Below are 21,275 nucleotides of genomic sequence, written 5' to 3'. Positions count from 1 at the left end.
CTTGGAGAGAATGAGTGAGGAAAGATTGACCAAGAGGATATATGTGTCGGAGGTGGAGGGAACGAGGAGAAGTGGGAGACCAAATTGGAGGTGGAAAGATGGAGTGAAAAAGATTTTGAGTGATCAGGGCCTGAACATGCAGGAGGGTGAAAGGCGGGCAAGGAATAGAGTGAATTGGATCGATGTGGTATACCGGGGTTGACGTGCTGTCAGTGGATTGAATCAGGGCATGCGAAGCGTCTGGGGTAAACCATGGAAAGTTGTGTGGGGCCTGTATGTGGAAAGGGAGCTGTGGTTTTGGGCATTATTGCATGACAGCTAGAGACTGAGTTTGAACGAATGGAGCCTTTGTTGTCTTTTCCTAGTGCTACCTCGCACACATGAGGGGGGAAGGGGATGGTATTCCATGTGTGGCGAGGTGGCGATGGGAATGAATAAAGGCAGACAGTGTGAATTGTGTGCATGGGTATATATGTATGTGTCTGTGTGTGTATATATATGTGTACATTGAGATGTATAGGTATGTATATTTGCATGTGTGGACGTGTATGTATATACATGTGTATGGGGGTGGGTTGGGCCATTTCTTTCGTCTGTTTCCTTGCACTACCTCGCAAACGTGGGAGACAGCGACAAAGCAAAATAAATAAATGAATAAATGAATAATATATATATATATATATATATATATATATATATGCAGGTTTGGATGGTATTGCAGTGGAATTTATTAAAAAAGGGGGTGACTGTATTGTTGACTGGTTGGTAAGGTTATTTATTGTATGTATGATTCATGGTGAGGTGCCTGAGGATTGGCGGGATGCTTGCATAGTGGCATTGTACAAAGGCAAAGGGGATAAGAGTGAGTGCTCATATTACAGAGGTATAAGTTTGTTGAGTATTCCTGGTAAATTATATGGGAGGGTATTGATTGAGAGGGTGAAGGCATGTACAGAGCATCAGTTTGGGGAAGAGCAGTGTGGTTTCAGAAGTGGTAGAGGATGTGTGGATCAGGTGTTTGCTTTGAAGAATGTATGTGAGAAATACTTAGAAAAGCAAATGGATTTGTATGTAGCATTTATGTATCTGGAGAAGGCATATGATAGAGTTGATAGAGATGCTCTGTGGAAGGTATTAAGAATATATGGTGTGGGAGGCAAGTTGTTAGAAGCAGTGAAAAGTTTTTATCGAGGATGTAAGGCATGTGTCTGTGTAGGAAGAGAGGAAAGTGATTGGTTCTCATTGAATGTAGGTTTGCGGCAGGGGTGTGTGATGTCTCCATGGTTGTTTAATTTGTTTATGGATGGGGTTGTTAGGGAGGTGAATGCAAGAGTTTTGGAAAGAGGGGCAAGTATGCAGTCTGTTGTGGATGAGAGAGCTTGGGAAGTGAGTCAGTTGTTGTTCGCTGATGATACAGCGCTGGTGGCTGATTCTTGTGAGAAACTGCAGAAGCTGGTGACTGAGTTTGGTAAAGTGTGTGAAAGAAGAAAGTTAAGAGTAAATGTGAATAAGAGCAAGGTTATTAGGTACAGTAGGGTTGAGGGCCAAGTCAACTGGGAGGTAAGTTTGAATGGAGGAAAACTGGAGGAAGTAAAGTGTTTTAGATATCTTGGAGTGGATCTGGCAGCGGATGGAACCATGGAAGCGGAAGTGAATCACAGGGTGGGGGAGGGGGCGAAAATTCTGGGGGCCTTGAAGAATGTTTGGAAGTCGAGAACATTATCTCAGGAAAGCAAATATGGGTATGTTTGAAGGAATAGTGGTCCCAACAATGTTGTATGGTTGCGAGGTGTGGGCTATGGATAGAGTTGTGCGCAGGAGGGTGGATGTGCTGGAAATGAGATGTTTGAGGACAATGTGTGGTGTGAGGTGGTTTGATCGAGTAAGTAACGTAAGGGTAAGAGAGATGTGTGGAAATAAAAAGAGCGTGGTTGAGAGAGCAGAAGAGGGTGTTTTGAAATGGTTTGGGCACATGGAGAGAATGAGTGAGGAGAGATTGACCAAGAGGATATATGTGTCGGAGGTGGAGGGAACGAGGAGAAGAGGGAGACCAAATTGGAGGTGGAAAGATGGAGTGAAAAAGATTTTGTGTGATCGGGGCCTGAACATGCAGGAGGGTGAAAGGAGGGCAAGAAATAGAGTGAATTGGAGTCATGTGGTATACAGGGGTTGACGTGCTGTCAGTGGATTGAAGCAAGGCATGTGAAGCGTCTGGGGTAAACCATGGAAAGCTGTAGGTATGTATATTTGCGTGTGTGGACGTGTGTATGTACATGTGTATGGGGGGGGGGGTTGGGCCATTTCTTTCGTCTGTTTCCTTGCGCTACCTCGCAAACGCGGGAGACAGCGACAAAGTATAAAAAAAAAAAAAAAAAAAAAAATATATATATATATATATATATATATATATATATATTCCCCTCTAAGGCTCAGTCCTCTTTGGAACTACCTCGCTAATGCAGGAAATGGCAAATAGGTATGAAGAAAAATTATATATATACCTGCGAGATGGCACCAGGAAGCAGACGAAGAACGACCCATCCACTCATATACACATGTATATACAATAATGCCCATGCATGTACATATATGTACACATATACATACGTACACATACACAGACACACATATATACACATGTACATATTCATACTTGCTTGCCTTCAATCCATTCCCAGTGCCACCCTGCCCCACAGGAAACAGCATCGTTGCCCCCTACTTCAGTGAGGTATTGCCAGGAAAGCAGATAAGAAAGGCCACATTCGTTCACATTCAGTCTCTAGCTGTCATGTGTAATGCACTAAAACCACAGCTCCCTATCCACATCCAGACCCCAGACCCCACAGACCTTTCCATGGTTTACCCCAGACGTGTCACATGCCATGGTTCAGTTCATTGACAGCACATCTTAAGGGCCTGTTTGTGGATAGGAAGTTGGGGTTTCAGTGCATTACACATAACAGAATGGATGTGAGCATCAAGTATGAATATATATATATGTTGAGATTTCCGGCCATAGGTTCTCAGTAGGAATTTGATGGGGTGGGCATATTGGTGCCAATTACTTTCATAGGACATATGTTTATTTACCATCCAGGCATGCAAGAGATAGGAAATGTTCAAAATCTGTAGATGTTGCCACAGTAGTCAAAAGTTTCCTCTTCCTCTTTTTGATGATGAAATGTACTTATGATTGTTATTGATGAAGTATGTGCTTTATGAATTATGTTGATCATAACACAAAAAAACGAAATAGCCATCATTCCATCAGTACCTATGGTAGAAAAGTTTTTAAAATGAGATTAGGGGCAGCAGTAACCTGTTATCTTTACTGTTGATAGTGTAGCAGCTTGTCCATGGATTTTATATCTATATTTTTTCTTAGTTTATACTTAAGTATTTGAAAAGAAGTGTCATATAGGCATGGAGAATAGACTTTTAGATGGTTTGAGAATTAAAACAAATGACCTTTCAATAACCGCTTGACTGACCTTCAAAGCATAGTAAACTTAAGGAAAGAGTAAGTCCAATCCCTGTTAGGAAGTGCATTACCTATGCCTGATCCTATCAAGCCACAGTTTGTCTTTGATGACCCTCAGTACATGTCGCCACCTACAGCAGTGAATGAATGATGAAATGCAAAACCTGCTTCTTGCTTCACCTATTGCATCTATGTAGCTATCCATATCCCTGACACTTGTTCCCTATTGGAACTCCCTATTGCCTCAAGCACAAGAATTCTTTAATTTAGCTTTAAAATGATGTAGCATCCCAAAAATGCAACTTCAGCCTTTCCAAGCCTCTGAATGATACTACCAAGGCAGTACTAATCTTTAATGATCCTCTGTACATACCAACACCAACAGCCACTCTAGATGAAATGCAAGATCTGCTTCATGCTTCTTGCCTCAGTCTGATGCCAGTTTCATTTTTTCTGGGTAACTGCTATCTTCTACATTAGCCTACTTAATACTGTTTGACAGCTAATCTGTAGGTGACTCGACCCATAGGTATATACCACTTACTTTGTTTGGACTCTAACCTCTTATCGCTGTCATTTGAATTGGAAGGCAAAATTTATTGGTATGTGGAGGTACCTTATGTGACAAGCAACTTTGATTAGCCCTGAGAATGAATTCTTAGTGTCAGTTACTCATATAACACAATTCCCTATCCCATAGACTCTGTTCATAATTGTATGGGTTGCCTTTTTCCTCTGTCATTTAAATTGGAAAGCACGCTCTATGATTATGTAGATATGGTTTAGATCTAAAGCAACTACAGCTAGCACCAGGAAAGAATCTTAGTGTATCATTTACTCATATCACACAGTGGGGAAAAGCACAGCCTTGGCATGCACACTTGAGACACTCTATACAAATTAGGGGCTAATTACCGGTAGTCTTTTTGGCTTTGGTTGTGGTGATGATTATTTATTGGTTTTTGAACTTATAGCACTAGAAAAAGTTCTTTGCGAAACAGTAATGCATTGGTGGTGGCAAAGAAGAGACAGAGATGTATGAGTCAGCATAAGTCGACAAACTCAGTGATGAACAGAGTTTTCATGAAATGTCAGTCTAAATGTGTATACGGTTGTGAATATGGATGATGTACCAAATTATTCTTTTTTTTTTTACTTAATATTTTCTATCAGTTGATGAGACAAAAATAATTTTTTGATTTATTGATGAATACTAGTCCTTGGTATCCTCAGAAATTTTCATAGTTTGGTCCGTTTAAAAGTCAAAATGAGGAACGATTATGGATAAGTACTATACGTTCATTCATCTAAGTAAATTTTTATTTCAGAGTTTTATATACTTTATGCATTTAAACAAATAACATTTAGAATCAGCATTAGGGAAAAGAAACAATTTGATAAAGTTGTATTATATTAAGACCCAATCTGTAGCTTATTCTTTTTAAAATAAGTAATATTTCAAGACCCAAACATTCCTTAGCCCAAAGTATTATGTGTTTTCTGTAATTTACTTGTACTGTACCATATTACAGAGGATTTAGGTCTGGGTGGAAAAGCTGTACCATGGATTGGAGGTTGGATGAAGTTGAAATGGTTTTAACAAGACAGCATTTATTAGTAACTAGTTTAGTAAAACACTGCAGAATGTAATAGCCTTGACTCATAGAGGACAGAAGGGGGAAATGTATATCAGATCTTTTCCTGTTGTAAGAATAGATTTTTAAGAATGTGTTTCTGAGTTTCATTGATTATTTTGTTTACTAATATGAGTCTGCCATTTTAATCAGAATTCACTTTGAAGATGAAGTGTATAGTAGACCCTTTAATCATTTTCAAAGAACTGCAGAAGGGGATTTTTTTCTTGAAATTTAGCTCTTTTAAGCTAACAAAAGGAGCCTTGTTTGAAGATATATCCTGTACTAGGAGACAAAGGTGATTAATTGTATAGTTCAGAGAATGTATGTATTTTCAGATGACTTTGTATGATGTTCTGGGTGTAAGCCAAGATGCCAGTGAAACTGAAATTCGGCGGCAATATCAGGAACTAGCCCGGCAATATCACCCAGACAAATCTGCTATAGAGGGTGCAAAGGAGAAATTTTTGCAAGTAACAGAAGCTTGGCACATTTTAGGAGATACACAGAAACGTCGAGAATATGACGACCAACTGAAGCGTGAAAAGGTTGGTGCTCTTCTTTTTTAAGATATGACGTAAAGCTAGCCACATTTTTATCTCTTTTCCTACCCCAGGATCCCCTTGGAGAGGCCACAGGTAAAAAAGTTTGGTGATGTGTGTGTGTGTATGTAGAGTAGGCACAGGACAATTGAGGAGCAAGTATCCAGTTTGTTCTTGGGCATGATGTGGTATGTTGAATATGATATATACGGTATGTATATATATATATATATTGATTTATCCACTCATACACACACACACACACACACATATATATATATATATATATATATATATATATATATATATATATATATATATATATATGAAGTCCTTGCGCTACCTCGCAAACGCGGGAGACAGCGACAAAGTATAATAAAAAAAATATATATATATATATATATATATATATATATATATATATATATATATATATATATATATACCTCGCTACCTCGCAAACGCAGGAGACAGCGACAAAGCAAAAAAAAAAATATATATATAAATCTTTTCTTTCATACTATTCGCCATTTCCCGCATTAGCGAGGTAGCGTTGAGAACAGAGGACTGGGCCCTTGAGGGAATATCCTCACCTGGGCCCCTTCTCTGTTCCCTCTTTTGGAAAATTAAAAAAAAGTGAGAGGGGAGGATTTCCAGCCCCCCGCTCCCATATATATATATATATATATATATATATATATATATATATATATATATATATATATATATATATATATATGGATGGGGTTGTTAGGGAGGTAAATGCAAGAGTTTTGGAAAGAGGGGCAAGTATGAAGTCTGTTGGGGATGAGAGAGCTTGGGAAGTGAGTCAGTTGTTGTTCGCTGATGATACAGCGCTGGTGGCTGATTCATGTGAGAAACTGCAGAAGCTGGTGACTGAGTTTGGTAAAGTGTGTGGAAGAAGAAAGTTAAGAGTAAATGTGAATAAGAGCAAGGTTATTAGGTACAGTAGGGTTGAGGGTCAAGTCAATTGGGAGGTGAGTTTGAATGGAGAAAAACTGGAGGAAGTGAAGTGTTTTAGATATCTGGGAGTGGATCTGGCAGCGGATGGAACCATGGAAGCGGAAGTGGATCATAGGGTGGGGGAGGGGGCGAAAATTCTGGGGGCCTTGAAGAATGTGTGGAAGTCGAGAACATTATCTCGGAAAGCAAAAATGGGTATGTTTGAAGGAATAGTGGTTCCAACAATGTTGTATGGTTGCGAGGCGTGGGCTATGGATAGAGTTGTGCGCAGGAGGATGGATGTGCTGGAAATGAGATGTTTGAGGACAATGTGTGGTGTGAGGTGGTTTGATCGAGTGAGTAACGTAAACGTGGGAGACAGCGACAAAGTATAAAAAAAAAAAAAAAATATATATTATAAAAATATATATATATATATATATATATATATATATATATATAGTGCCATTGTACAAAGGCAAAGGGGATAAGAGTGAGTGCTCAAATTACAGAGGTATAAGTTTGTTGAGTATTCCTGGTAAATTATATGGGAGGGTATTGATTGAGAGGGTGAAGGCATGTACAGAGCATCAGATTGGGGAAGAGCAGTGTGGTTTCAGAAGTGGTAGAGGATGTGTGGATCAGGTGTTTGCTTTGAAGAATGTATGTGAGAAATACTTAGAAAAGCAAATGGATTTGTATGTAGCATTTATGGATCTGGAGAAGGCATATGATAGAGTTGATAGAGATGCTCTGTGGAAGGTATTAAGAATATATGGTGTGGGAGGAAAGTTGTTAGAAGCAGTGAAAAGTTTTTATCGAGGATGTAAGGCATGTGTACGTGTAGGAAGAGAGGAAAGTGATTGGTTCTCAGTGAATGTAGGTTTGCGGCAGGGGTGTGTGATGTCTCCATGGTTGTTTAATTTGTTTATGGATGGGGTTGTTAGGGAGGTAAATGCAAGAGTTTTGGAAAGAGGGGCAAGTATGAAGTCTGTTGGGGATGAGAGAGCTTGGGAAGTGAGTCAGTTGTTGTTCGCTGATGATACAGCGCTGGTGGCTGATTCATGTGAGAAACTGCAGAAGCTGGTGACTGAGTTTGGTAAAGTGTGTGGAAGAAGAAAGTTAAGAGTAAATGTGAATAAGAGCAAGGTTATTAGGTACAGTAGGGTTGAGGGTCAAGTCAATTGGGAGGTGAGTTTGAATGGAGAAAAACTGGAGGAAGTGAAGTGTTTTAGATATCTGGGAGTGGATCTGGCAGCGGATGGAACCATGGAAGCGGAAGTGGATCATAGAGTGGGGGAGGGGGCGAAAATTCTGGGGGCCTTGAAGAATGTGTGGAAGTCGAGAACATTATCTCGGAAAGCAAAAATGGGTATGTTTGAAGGAATAGTGGTTCCAACAATGTTGTATGGTTGCGAGGCGTGGGCTATGGATAGAGTTGTGCGCAGGAGGATGGATGTGCTGGAAATGAGATGTTTGAGGACAATGTGTGGTGTGAGGTGGTTTGATCGAGTGAGTAACGTAAGGGTAAGAGAGATGTGTGGAAATAAAAAGAGCGTGGTTGAGAGAGCAGAAGAGGGTGTTTTGAAGTGGTTTGGGCACATGGAGAGAATGAGTGAGGAACGATTGACCAAGAGGATATATGTGTCGGAGGTGGAGGGAACGAGGAGAAGAGGGAGACCAAATTGGAGGTGGAAAGATGGAGTGAAAAAGATTTTGTGTGATCGGGGCCTGAACATGCAGGAGGGTGAAAGGAGGGCAAGGAATAGAGTGAATTGGAGCGATGTGGTATACCGGGGTTGACGTGCTGTCAGTGGATTGAATCAAGGCATGTGAAGCGTCTGGGGTAAACCATGGAAAGCTGTGTAGGTATGTATATTTGCGTGTGTGGACGTATGTATATACATGTGTATGGGGGGGGGTTGGGCCATTTCTTTCGTCTGTTTCCTTGCGCTACCTCGCAAACGCGGGAGACAGCGACAAAGTATAATAAAAATAAGAAAATAAATATATATATATATATATATATATATATATACATATATATATATATACATTTTTTTTTTTTTGTCGCTGTCCCCCGCGTTTGCGAGGTAGCACTAGGAAACAGACGAAAGAAATGGCCCAACCCACCCCCATACACATGTATATACATACGTCCACACATGCAAATATACATACCTACACAGTTTTCCATGGTTTACCCCAGACGCTTCACATGCCCTGATTCAATCCACTGACAGCACGTCAACCCCGGTATACCACATCGATCCAATTCACTCTATTCCTTGCACGCCTTTCACCCTCCTGCATGTTCAGGTCCCGATCACACAAAATCTTTTTCACTCCATCTTTCCACCTCCAATTTGGTCTCCCACTTCTCCTCGTTCCCTCCACCTCTGACACATATATCCTCTTTGTCAATCTTTCCTCGCTCACTCTATCCATGTTACCAAACCATTTCAAAACATCCTCTTCTGGTCCCTCAACCACACACTTTTTATTACCACACATCTCTCTTACCCTTTCATTACTTACTCGATCAAACCACCTCACACCACTTATTGTCATTCTTCAAAGCAAACACCTGATCCACACATCCTCTACCACATCTGAAACCACACTGCTCTTCCCCAATCTGATGCTCTGTACATGCCTTCACCCTCTCAATCAATACCCTCCCATATAATTTACCAGGAATACTCAACAAACTTATACCTCTGTAATTTGAGCACTCACTCTTATCCCCTTTGCCTTTGTACAATGGCACTATGCACGCATTCCGCCAATCCTCAGGCACCTCACCATGAGTCATACATACATTAAATAACCTTACCAACCAGTCAATAATACAGTCACCCCCTTTTTTAATAAATTCCACTGCAATACCATCCAAACCAGCTGCCTTACTGACTTTCATCTTCCACAAAGCTTTTACTACCTCTTCTCTGTTTACCAAATCATTTTCCCTAACCCTCTCACTTTGCACACCACCTCGACCAAAACACCCTATATCTGCCACTCTATCATCAAACACATTCAACAAACCTTCAAAATACTCACTCCATCTCCTTCTCACATCACCACTATTTTTTTTTTTTTTTTTTTTTTTTGCTTTGTCGCTGTCTCCCGCGTTTGCGAGGTAGCGCAAGGAAACAGACGAAAGAAATGGCCCAACCCACCCCCATACACAAATATACATACCTACACAGCTTTCCATGGTTTACCCCAGACGCTTCACATGCCTTGATTCAATCCACTGACAGCACGTCAACCCCGGTATACCACATCGCTCCAATTCACTCTATTCCTTGCCCTCCTTTCACCCTCCTGCATGTTCAGGCCCCGATCACACAAAATCTTTTTCACTCCATCTTTCCACCTCCAATTTGGTCTCCCTCTTCTCCTCGTTCCTTCCACCTCCGACACATATATCCTCTTGGTCAATCTTTCCTCACTCATTCTCTCCATGTGCCCAAACCATTTCAAAACACCCTCTTCTGCTCTCTCAACCACGCTCTTTTTATTTCCACACATCTCTCTTACCCTTACGTTACTTACTCGATCAAACCACCTTACACCACACATTGTCCTCAAACATCTCATTTCCAGCACATCCATCCTCCTGCACACAACTCTATCCATTGCCCACGCCTCGCAACCATACAACATTGTTGGAACCACTATTCCTTCAAACATACCCATTTTTGCTTTCCGAGATAATGTACTATTCGCCATTTCCCGCGTTTGCGAGGTAGCGTTAAGAACAGATTACTGGGCCTTGGAGGGAAAATCCTCTCCTGGCCCCCTTCTCTGTTCCTTCTTTTGGAAAATTAAAAAAAACGAGAGGGGAGGATTTCCAGCCACCCGCTCCCTCCCCTTTTAGTCGCCTTCTATGACACGCAGGGAATACGTGGAAAGTATTCTTTCTCCCCTATCCCCAGGGATATATATATATATATATTTTTTTTTTTTTTTTTTTTTCATACTATTCGCCATTTCCCGCATTAGCGAGGTAGCGCTAAGAACAGAGGACTGGGCCTTTGAGGGAATATCCTCACCTGGCCCCCTTCTCTGTTCCTTCTTTTGGAAAAAAAAAAAAACGAGAGGGGAGGATTTCCAGCCCCCCGCTCCCTTCCCTTTTAGTCGCCTTCTACGACACGCAGGGAATACGTGGGAAGTATTCTTTCTCCCCTATCCCCAGGGGATATAATATATTTTTTTTTTCTTTTTTTTTTTTTTTTTGCTGTCTCCCGCGCCTGCAAGGTAGCACAAGGAAACAGCCGAAAGAAATGGCCCAACCCACCCCCACACACATGCACACACACACACATCCACACATGCAAACATACACACCCACACATCCCAACATACACACATATACACACACAGACACACATATACACACACGCACACCATTCACACTGTCTGCCCCTACTCACCCCCATCGCCACCCCGCCACACACGGAATAACATCCCCCTCCCCCCTCATGCGCACGAGGCAGCGCCAGGAAAAGACACCAAAGGCCCCATTCACTCACACTCAGTCTCCAGCTGTCATGCAATAATGCCCGAAACCACAGCTCCCTTTCCACATACAGGCCCCACAGAACTTTCCCTAGACGCTTCACATGCCCTGATTCAATCCATTGACAGCACGTCGACCCCGGTATACCACATTGTTCCAATTTACTCTATTCCTTGCACACCTTTCACCCTCCTGCATGTTCAGGCCCCAATCACTCAAAATCTTTTTCACTCCATCTTTCCACCTCCAATTTGGTCTCCCTTTTCTCCTCGTTCCCTCCACCTCGGACACATATATCCTCTTTGTCAATCTTTCCTTGCTCACTCTATCCATGTTACCAAACCATTTCAAAACATCCTCTTCTGGTCCCTCAACCACACACTTTTTATTACCACACATCTCTCTTACCCTTTCATTACTTACTCGATCAAACCACCTCACACCACATATTGTCCTCAAACATCTCATTTCCAGCACATCCACCCTCCTCCGCACAACTATCTATAGCCTACGCCTCGCAACCATATATCATTGTTGGAACCACTATTCCTTCAGACATGCCCATTTTTGCTTTCCGAGATAATGTTCTCGACTTCCACACATTCTTCAGCGCTCCCAGAACTTTCGCCCCCTCCCCCACCCTATGATTCACTTCTGCTTCTATGGTTCCATCCGCTGCCAAATCCACTCCCAGATATCTAAAACACTTCACTTCCTCCGGTTTTTCTCCATTTAAACTTACCTCCCAATGGGCTTGTCCCTCAGCCCTACTGTGCATAATAACCTTGCTCTTATTCACATTTACTCTCAGCTTTCTTCTTTCTTACACTTTACCAAACTGTCACCAGCTTCTGCAATTTCTCACCCGAATCAGCCACCAGCGCTGTATCATCAGCGAACAACAACTGACTCACTTCCCAAGCTCTCTCATCCACAACAGACTGCATACTTGCCCCTCTTTCCAAAACTCTTGCATTCACCTCCCTAACAACCCCATCCATAAACAAATTAAACAGCCATGGAGACATCACACACCCCTGCCGCAAACCAACATTCACTGAGAACCAGTCACTTTCCTCTCTTCCTACACGTACACATGCCTTACATCCTTGATAAAAACTTTTCACTGCTTCTAACAACTTACCTCCCACATTACATATTCTTAATACCTTCCACAGAGCATCTCTATCAACTCTATCATATGCCTTCTCCAGATCCATAAATGCTACATACAAATCCATTTGCTTTTCTAAGTATTTCTCACATACATTTTTCAAAGCAAACACCTGATCCACACATCCTCTACCACTTCTGAAACCACACTGTTCTTCCCCAATCCGATGCTCTGTACATGCCTTCACCCTCTCAATCAATACCCTCCCATATAATTTCCCAGGAATACTCAACAAACTTATACCTCTGTAATTTGAGCACTCACTCTTATCCCCTTTGCCTTTGTACACTGGCACTATGCAAGCATTCCGCCAATCCTCAGGCACCTCACCATGAGTCATACATACATTAAATAACCTTACCAACCAGTCAACAATACAGTCACCCCCTTTTTTAATAAATTCCACTGCAGTACCATCCAAACCCGCTGCCTTGCCGGCTTTCATCTTCCACAAAGCTTTTACTACCTCTTCTCTGTTTACCAAATCATTCTCCCTAACCTCTCACTTTGCACACCATCTCTACCAAAACACCCTGTATCTGCCAATCTATCATCAAACACATTCAACAAACCTTCAAAATACTCACTCATCTCCTTCTCACATCACCACTACTTGTTATCACCTCCCCATTAGCCCCCTTCACTGAAGTTCCCATTTGTTCCCTTGTCTTACGCACTTTATTTACCTCCTTCCAAAACATCTTTTTATTCTCCCTAAAATTTAATGATACTCTCTCACCTTAACTCTCATTTGCCCTCTTTTTTGCCTCTTGCACCTTTCTCTTGACCTCCTGCCTCTTTCTTTATACATCTCCTAGTCATTGGCATTATTTCACTGCAAAAATCGTCCAGATGCCTCTCTCTTCTCTTTCACTAATAATCTTACTTCTTTGTCCCACCACTTCACTACCCTTTCTAATCTGCCCACCTCCCATGCTTCTCATGCCACAAACATCTCTTGCACAAGCCATCACTGCTTCCCTAAATACATCCTATTCCTTCCCCACTCCCCTTACATCCTTTGTTCTCGCCTTTTTTCATTCTGTACTCAGTCTCTCGTGGTACTTCCCCACACAAGTCTCCTTCCCAAGCTCACTTACTCTCACCACTGTCTTCATCCCAACATACTCTCTTCTTTTCTGAAAACCTCTACAAATCTTCACCTTGGCCTCCACAAGATAATGATCAGAAAAACCTCTACAAATCTTCACCTTCGCCTCCACAAGATAATGATCAGATTACACTTAATCGCCATCTCCCATGTTAGTGAGGTAGCTCAAGGAAACAGACAAGGAATGGCCCAACCCACCCACATACACATGTATATGCATAAATGCCCACACAAGCACACGTACATACATATACATTTCAGTGTATACATACATATACATACACAGACATATACATATATACACGTACATCATCATACTTGCTGCCTTCATCCATTCCCATCACCACCCTGCCACACATGAAATAGAATCCCCCCTCCAGCGAGGCAGAGCTATGAAAAGACAAAAAAGGCCACTTTCATTCACACTCAGTCATTAGCTGTCAAGTGTAATGCACCGAAACCACAGCTCCCTCTCCACATGCAGGCCCCACAAAACTTTCCAGATGCGTCACATGCCCTGGTTCAATCCATTGACAACACATCGACCCCGGTATACCACATTCCAATTCAATATATTCCTTGCACCCCTTTCACCCTCCTCTTTGTTCAGGCCCCCGCTCAAAATCTTTTTCACTCCATCCCTCCACCTCCGATTTGGTCTCCCACTTCTCCTCGTCCCCTCCACCAATGACATATTTATCCTCTTTGTCAATCTTTCTACACTCATTCTCTCCATGTGTCCAAACCATTTCAACACACCCTCTTGTGCTCTCTCAACCACTCTCTTTTTATTACCACGCATCTCTCTTACCTTCTCATTACTAACTCGATCAAACCACCTCACACCACATATTGACCTCAAAACATTTCATTTCCAACACATCCACCCTCCTCCACACAACCCTACCTATAGCCCATGCCTTGCAACCATATAACATTGTTGGAACCACTATTCCTTCAAACATACCCATTTTTGCTCTCCAAGATAGCATTCTCGCCTCCCACACATTCTTCAACACTCCCAGAACCTTTGCCCCCTCCCTCCTGTGACTCACTTTCGCTTCCATGGCTCCATCCACTGCTAAATGCACTCCCAGATATCTAAACCACTTCACTTCCTCCAGTTTTTCTCCATTCAAACTTACCTCCCAATTGTCCCTCAACCCTACTGAATCTAATACCCTTGCTTTTATTCACATTTACTCTCAACTTTCTTCTTTCACACACTTTACCAAACTCAGTCACCAACTTCTGCAATTTCTTACTCGAATCAGCCTCTAAAGCTGCATCATCGGTGAACAACAACTGACTCACTTCCCAGGCCCTCTCATCCCCAATAGACTGCATACTCACCCCTCTCTCCAAAACTCTTGCATTTACCTCCCTAGCCTCTCCATTCATAAACCAATTAAACAATTATGGGGGCCTTTTCCCTGCATGTCATAAAAGGCGACTGAGAGGGATGCGAGTAGTTGGCTGGAAATCCTCCCTTCGTGTATTACTTTCCAAGAAAAATAACAGAGCAAGGAGCTAAGTGAGGGTTTTCCCTCAAAGGCCATCATTTGTTCTTGACACTACCTCACTCACTCAGGAAATGGCAAGCATGTATCAAAAAAAATCATGCATTGTACGATCATCTGCAACAAACATCACCCAAGTCAAAATTTCTACCCACTGTTTTAAAGGTTGTGCACCATATTCAGTCATTTACTCTTTCTTCACTTCTTTTTGCTACTTATGGCTCCTTCCTCTAACTTATACATCCAACCCTACAAAGCACTAAGACAGAGGCTGGGTGGCCCCCAGATGCTAACTTTAACACTCCACCACAGGAAAATTAAGGTAGATAAAATTGTGGCGATGGGAATGAATAAAGGCAGACAGTGTGAATTGTGTGCATGGGTATATATGTATGTGTCTGTGTGTGTATATATATGTGTACATTGAGATGTATAGGTATGTATATTTGCGTGTGTGGACGTGTATGTATATACATGTGTATGGGGGTGGGTTGGGCCATTTCTTTCGTCTGTTTCCTTGCGCTACCTCGCAAACGCGGGAGACAGCGACAAAGCAAAATAAATAATAAAAAGAAAATTTTTTACATTTTCATTATTTATAATTATACATGAATATCTTTAATTTTATAAGAATATGAAGTTTTTAAAGATTCTATTTCATATTTTTTGTATATATAGTGTTAAACAGATTTTCTTTTAGCCACAATTTAAGGGTTAAGGCTGTCTTTGAAACTTTTAGCTATGATTCATGAATCAGACCTTCAGATGTTCAAGTGTTCTTACTACTTACAGGGACTTTGAGCACTGGTCTTTATTGTACATTTATCTAACTCATTCCCATTGTAGATGTAATAAGCCCTTAAGTCTTTTGAAATGGGAATTTTCACTCTTTAATCCAGCCAGCTTCATACCTTCAGTGTTACATACATATTGAGTCATGGCTTTTCTTTGTACCTCTGCTATCACTAGCTTTTTTTCCAATCAATCCAACACTTACTTTAGTTATAATGCTGAAAACCTTGTTAACGCCCACCATGTAAAACCATAGAAGTATCATCAATTACTCTGCTGGAACATGAAGAAACATTAATTTTATCAAAAAGACACCATCCCATCCACAGTAGATATGCTTGTTCAAGCCACTTGATATGAATTCATTTGCTTTTATATTATTCTTTAATAAAGTTGCTATCTGAAAACTGCAAAGAAAGCAAGGCGGTCATTTAGTCATACCAGAGAGTCAAATTTAGGGCCAACACCTTCAAGCTGTAGACTGTCTGCCAACCACAGAAATGAAGCTTCCTTGACCGTCTTTTGCTTACCTCCTGCCCTCCTCCTCCTCTTTGCTTGGAGCTTGATACAGATATTTTAATTCTTTTAAAATGTTTCCTTATCACCAGATATGACAGCTATTGTGTTGCTACTGATAATATTTAGCTGTCATTTAAAGATATCAGAAAGAAAATTTGGTGTTGTTGATTGGTTAGTATTTTCTGTGTATGCATTGGTTCATGATTGAGAGAGCAGAACAAGGTAAGCAGAAATGGCTTGAACAATATATGTGTCTGCAGTGGAGGGAGCAAGGGGAAGACCAAGGTGATAGAATGATAGACTGAAAGAGGCCTCGAGTTATCATTGCCTCAGCATACGGGAGGATGAGAGGCATGCATATGATAGAGCAGTTGGGAGTAATGTGGTAAATAGGTAATTTTGTAATATCTTAGGGCTGAACCAGGGTGTGTGAAACCACAGAAAGGTTTGTGGAACTTGGCTTTTGAGTAGGGATTTCTGGTTTCAGCTAGATAGTGGTTATTAAGTAAAGGGACTGTTCTTTATGTGATCTTGGCATTGCTTTGCTGTGTGGGAGATGATGAACTGTCATAAAACAAGAAAATTACATTGTCTCATGAAAAAGCCTAAAGTGAGAAATATACCTATGTTGGTTCTGTTGAACCAGAAGTGATGCAGCTAAGGTACATTCATTAGAAGTAATCATGCCTTATGTACTTTAAAAAACCAGAAATCTTTCCATGAAACTTGAAGATCGCTGGCCAGTGTAATTATTTGTTTATATATTAACCTCCACTTTTGTTTTAGTGTAAAGACTGTATATTTAGCAGTCTCCTTTTGTTTAATGTTGCATGTATTTATCTTTTCAGCCTTTGCATACTGTTATTGACTGGGCTATTAAGTACTATTGTACACAGTTATTTATTTAGTCATTATTTATTTTCACGATATCTTACTTTTCATAATCTGCTGCTAGTTTTAGATTTTTACTAGAAGTGAGCTAGATATAACAAATGTATATGATAATGTTAAGACATGTGAAAGGTGCATTGTGGATAGCTGAGTTTTGTAATAGTTCATGATTGTTCAGAAACAAGCAGAACAAAGGAAACACTTTCCAGTGCATCCCTGCTAATGAAATATCCACATCTATCATTTGATTAACAATTTCTGTCCTTTGTAAATGACTATTTCAGCTGTATCAGGAGTTTCCTGTAGGTGAAGAAAAGCAAATGGATTTGTATGTAGCATTTATGGATCTGGAGAAGGCTTATGATAGAGTTGATAGAGATGCTCAGTGGAAGGCGTTAAGGCTATATGGTGTGGGGATAGGGGAGAAAGAATACTTCCCATGCATTCCTCATGTGTTGTAGAAGGCGACTAAAGGGGACGGGAGCGGGGGGGCTAGAAACCCTCCCCTCCTTGTATTTTAACTTTCTAAAAGGGGAAAGAGAAGGAGTCACGCGGGGAGTGCTCATCCTCCTCGAAGGCTCAGATTAGGGTGTCTAAATGTGTGTGGACGTAACCAAGATGAGAAAAAAGGAGAGATAGGTAGTATGTTTGAGGAAAGGAACCTGGATGTTTTGGCTATGAGTGAAGTGAAGCTCAAGGGTAAAGGGGAAGAGTGATTTGGGAATGTCTTGGGAGTAAAGTTAGGGGTTAGTGAGAAGACAAGAGCAAGGGAAGGAGTAGCACTACACCTGAAACAGGAGTGGTGGGAGTATGTGATAAAGTGTAAGAAAGTAAACTCTAGATTGATACGGGTAAAACTGAAAGTTGATGGAGAGAGATGGGTGATTATTGGTGCATATGCACCCGGGCATGAGAAGAAAGATCATGAGAGGCAAGTGTTTTGGGCGCAGTTGAATGAGTGTGTTAGTGGTTTTGATGCACGAGACCAGGTTATAGTGTTGGGTGATTTGAATGCAAAGGTGAGTAATGTGGCAGTTGAGGGAATAATTGGTATACATGGGGTGTTCATTGTTGTAAATGGAAATGGTGAAGAGCTTGTAGATTTATGTGCTGAAAAAGGACTGGTGATTGGGAATACCTGGTTCAAAAAGAGAGATATACATAAGTATACGTATGTAAGTGGGAGAGATGGCCAGAGAGCATTATTGGATTATGTGTTAATTGATAGGCGCGCGAAAGAGAGACTTTTGGATGTTAATGTGCTGAGAGGTGCAACTGGGGGGATGTCTGATCATTATCTTGTGAAGGCGAAGGTGAAGATTTGTAGAGGTTTTCAGAAAAGAAGAGAGAATGTTAGGGTGAAGAGAGTGGTGAAAGTAAGTGAGCTTGGGAAGGAGACTTGTGAGAGGAAGTACCAGGAGAGACTGAATACGGAAAGGAAAAAGGTGAGAACAAAGGACGTAAGGGGAGTGGGGGAGGAATGGGATGTATTTAGGGAAGCAGTGATGGCTTGCGCAAAAGATGCTTGTGGCATGAGAAGCGTGGGAGGTGGGCAGATTAGAAAGGGTAGTGAGTGGTGGGATGAAGAAGTGAGATTGTTAGTGAAAGAGAAGAGAGAGGCATTTGGACAATTTTTGCAGGGAAATAATGCAAATGAGTGGGAGATGTATAAAAGAAAGAGGCAGGAGGTCAAGAGAAAGGTGCAAGAGGTGAAAAAGAGGGCAAATGAGAGTTGGGGTGAGAGAGTATCATTAAATTTTAGGAAGAATAAAAAGATGTTTTGGAAGGAGGTAAATAAAGTGCATAAGACAAGGGAACAAATGGGAACTTCAGTGAAGGGGGCTAATAGGAAGGTGATAACAAGTAGTGGTGATGTGAGGAGATTGAGTGAGTATTTTGAAGGTTTGTTGAATGTGTTTGATGATAGAGTGGCAGATGAGGTTGTGTGCAAAGTGAGAGGGTTAGGGAAAGTGATTAGGTAAACAGAGAAGAGGTAGTAAAAGCTTTGCGGAAGATGAAAGCTGGCAATGCAGCGGGTTTGGATGGTATTGCAGTGGAATTTATTAAAAAAGGGGGTGACTGTATTGTTGACTGGTTGGTAAGGTTATTTAATGTATGTATGATTCATGGTGAGGTGCCTGAGGATTGGCAGAAAGCTTGCATAGTGGCATTGTACAAAGGCAAAAGGGATAAGAGTGAGTGCTCAAATTACAGGGGTATAAGTTTGTTGAGTATTTCTGGTAAATTATATGGGAGGGTATTGATTGAGAGGGTGAAGGCTTGTACAGAGCATCAGATTGGGGAAGAGCAGTGTGGTTTCAGAAGTGGTAGAGGATGTTTGGATCAGGTGTTTGCTTTGAAGAATGTATGTGAGAAATACTTAGAAAAGCAAATGGATTTGTATGTAGCATTTATGGATCTGGAGAAGGCTTATGATAGAGTTGATAGAGATGCTCTGCGGAAGGTATTAAGGATGTATGGTGTGGGAGGCAAGTTGTTAGAAGCAGTGAAAAGTTTTTATCGAGGATGTAAGGCATGTGTACGTGTAGGAAGAGAGGAAAGTGATTGGTTCTCATTGAATGTAGGTTTGCGGCAGGGGTGTGTGATGTCTCCATGGTTGTTTAATTTGTTTATGGATGGGGTTGTTTGGGAGGTGAATGCAAGTTTTGGAAAGAGGGGCAAATATGCAGTCTGTTGTGGATGAGAGAGCTTGGGAAGTGAGTCAGTTGTTGTTCGCTGATGATACAGTGCTGGTGGCTGATTCATGTAAGAAACTGCAGAAGCTGGTGACTGAGTTTGGTAAAGTGTGTGAAAGAAGAAAGTTGAGAGTAAATGTGAATAAGAGTAAGGTTATTAGGTACAGTAGGGTTGAGGGTCAAGTAAATTGGGAGGTAAGTTTGAATGGAGAAAAACTGGAGGAAGTGAAGTGTTTTAGATATCTGGGAGTGGATTTGGCAGCGGATGGAACCATGGAAGCGCAAGTGAATCATAGGGTGGGGGAGGGGGCGAAAATTCTGGGAGCCTGGAAGAATGTGTGGAAGTCGAAAACATTATCTCAGAAAGCAAAAATGGGTGTTTGAAGGAATAGTGGTTCCAACAATGTTGTATGGTTGCGAGGCATGGGCTATGGATAGAGTTGTGCGCAGGAGGGTGGATGTGCTGGAAATGAGATGTTTGAGGACAATACGTGGTGTGAGGTGGTTTGATCGAGTAAGTAATAATAGGGTAAGAGAAATGTGTGGTAATAAAAAGAGTGTGGTTGAGAGAGCAGAAGAGGGTGTTTTGAAATGGTTTGGTCACATGTAGAGAATGAGTGAGGAAAGATTGACCAAGAGGATATATGTGTCAGAGGTGGAGGGAACAAGAAGTGGGAGACCAAATTGGAGGTGGAAAGATGGAGTGAAAAAGATTTTGAGTGATCGGGGCCTGAACATGCAGGAGGGTGAAAGGCGTGCAAGGAATAGAGTGAATTGGAACGATGTGGTATACCGGGGTCGACGTGCTGTCAATGGATTGAACCAGGGCATGTGAAGCGTCTAGGGTAAACCATGGAAAGTTCTGTGGGGCCTGGATGTGGAAAGGGAGCTGTGGATTCAGTGCATTATTACATGACAGCTAGAGACTGAGTGTGAACGAATGGGGCCTTTGTTGTCTTTTCCTAGCGCTACCCTGCACACATGACGGGGGAGGGTGTTGTTATTCCATGTGTGGCAGGGTGGCGATGGGAATGAATAAGGGCAGACAGTATGAATTATGTACATGGGTATATATGTATATGTCTGTGTGGGTATATATATGTATACATTGAGATGTATAGGTATGTATATTTGCGGGTGTGGACGTGTATGTATATACATGTGTATGTGGGTGGGTTGGGCCATTTTTTTGTCTGTTTCCTTGCGCTATCTCACTAACGCGGGAGACAGCAACAAAGCAAAATAAATAAAATAAAAATACGAGAAGTGAGCTAGATATAACAAATGTATATGATAATGTTAAGACTTGTGAAAGGTGCATTGTGGATAGCTGAGTTTTGTAATAGTTCATGAATGTTCAGAAACAAGCAGAACAAAGGAAACTCTTTCCAGTGCATCCCTGCTAATGAAATATCCACATCTGT

General features: G+C 41.4%; 1 protein-coding gene across 5 annotated transcripts in view; it reads left to right on the top strand.

Annotated features, from left to right (window-relative positions):
- The window catches only part of LOC139753708 (chaperone protein DnaJ-like), a 294,700-nt gene that overhangs the window by 270,705 nt on the left and 2,720 nt on the right, over positions 1-21,275 (top strand). For 4 of the 5 annotated variants that reach the window (XM_071670432.1, XM_071670435.1, XM_071670434.1 and 1 more), the window contains one exon: positions 5,454-5,663. In XM_071670432.1, coding sequence (XP_071526533.1) covers positions 5,454-5,663 — 210 coding nt within the window. Of the gene's footprint in view, positions 1-5,453; positions 5,664-17,439; positions 21,269-21,275 lie in introns of those variants that run through there. The other variant, XM_071670433.1, reaches the window with a different exon arrangement.

This window comes from Panulirus ornatus, chromosome 15 (genome assembly GCF_036320965.1).
Source record: "Panulirus ornatus isolate Po-2019 chromosome 15, ASM3632096v1, whole genome shotgun sequence".
Classification (NCBI taxonomy): domain Eukaryota; kingdom Metazoa; phylum Arthropoda; class Malacostraca; order Decapoda; family Palinuridae; genus Panulirus; species Panulirus ornatus.
The sequence above is the reverse complement of the archived record's forward strand: the minus strand, read 5'-3'. Positions and strand labels throughout refer to the sequence as shown.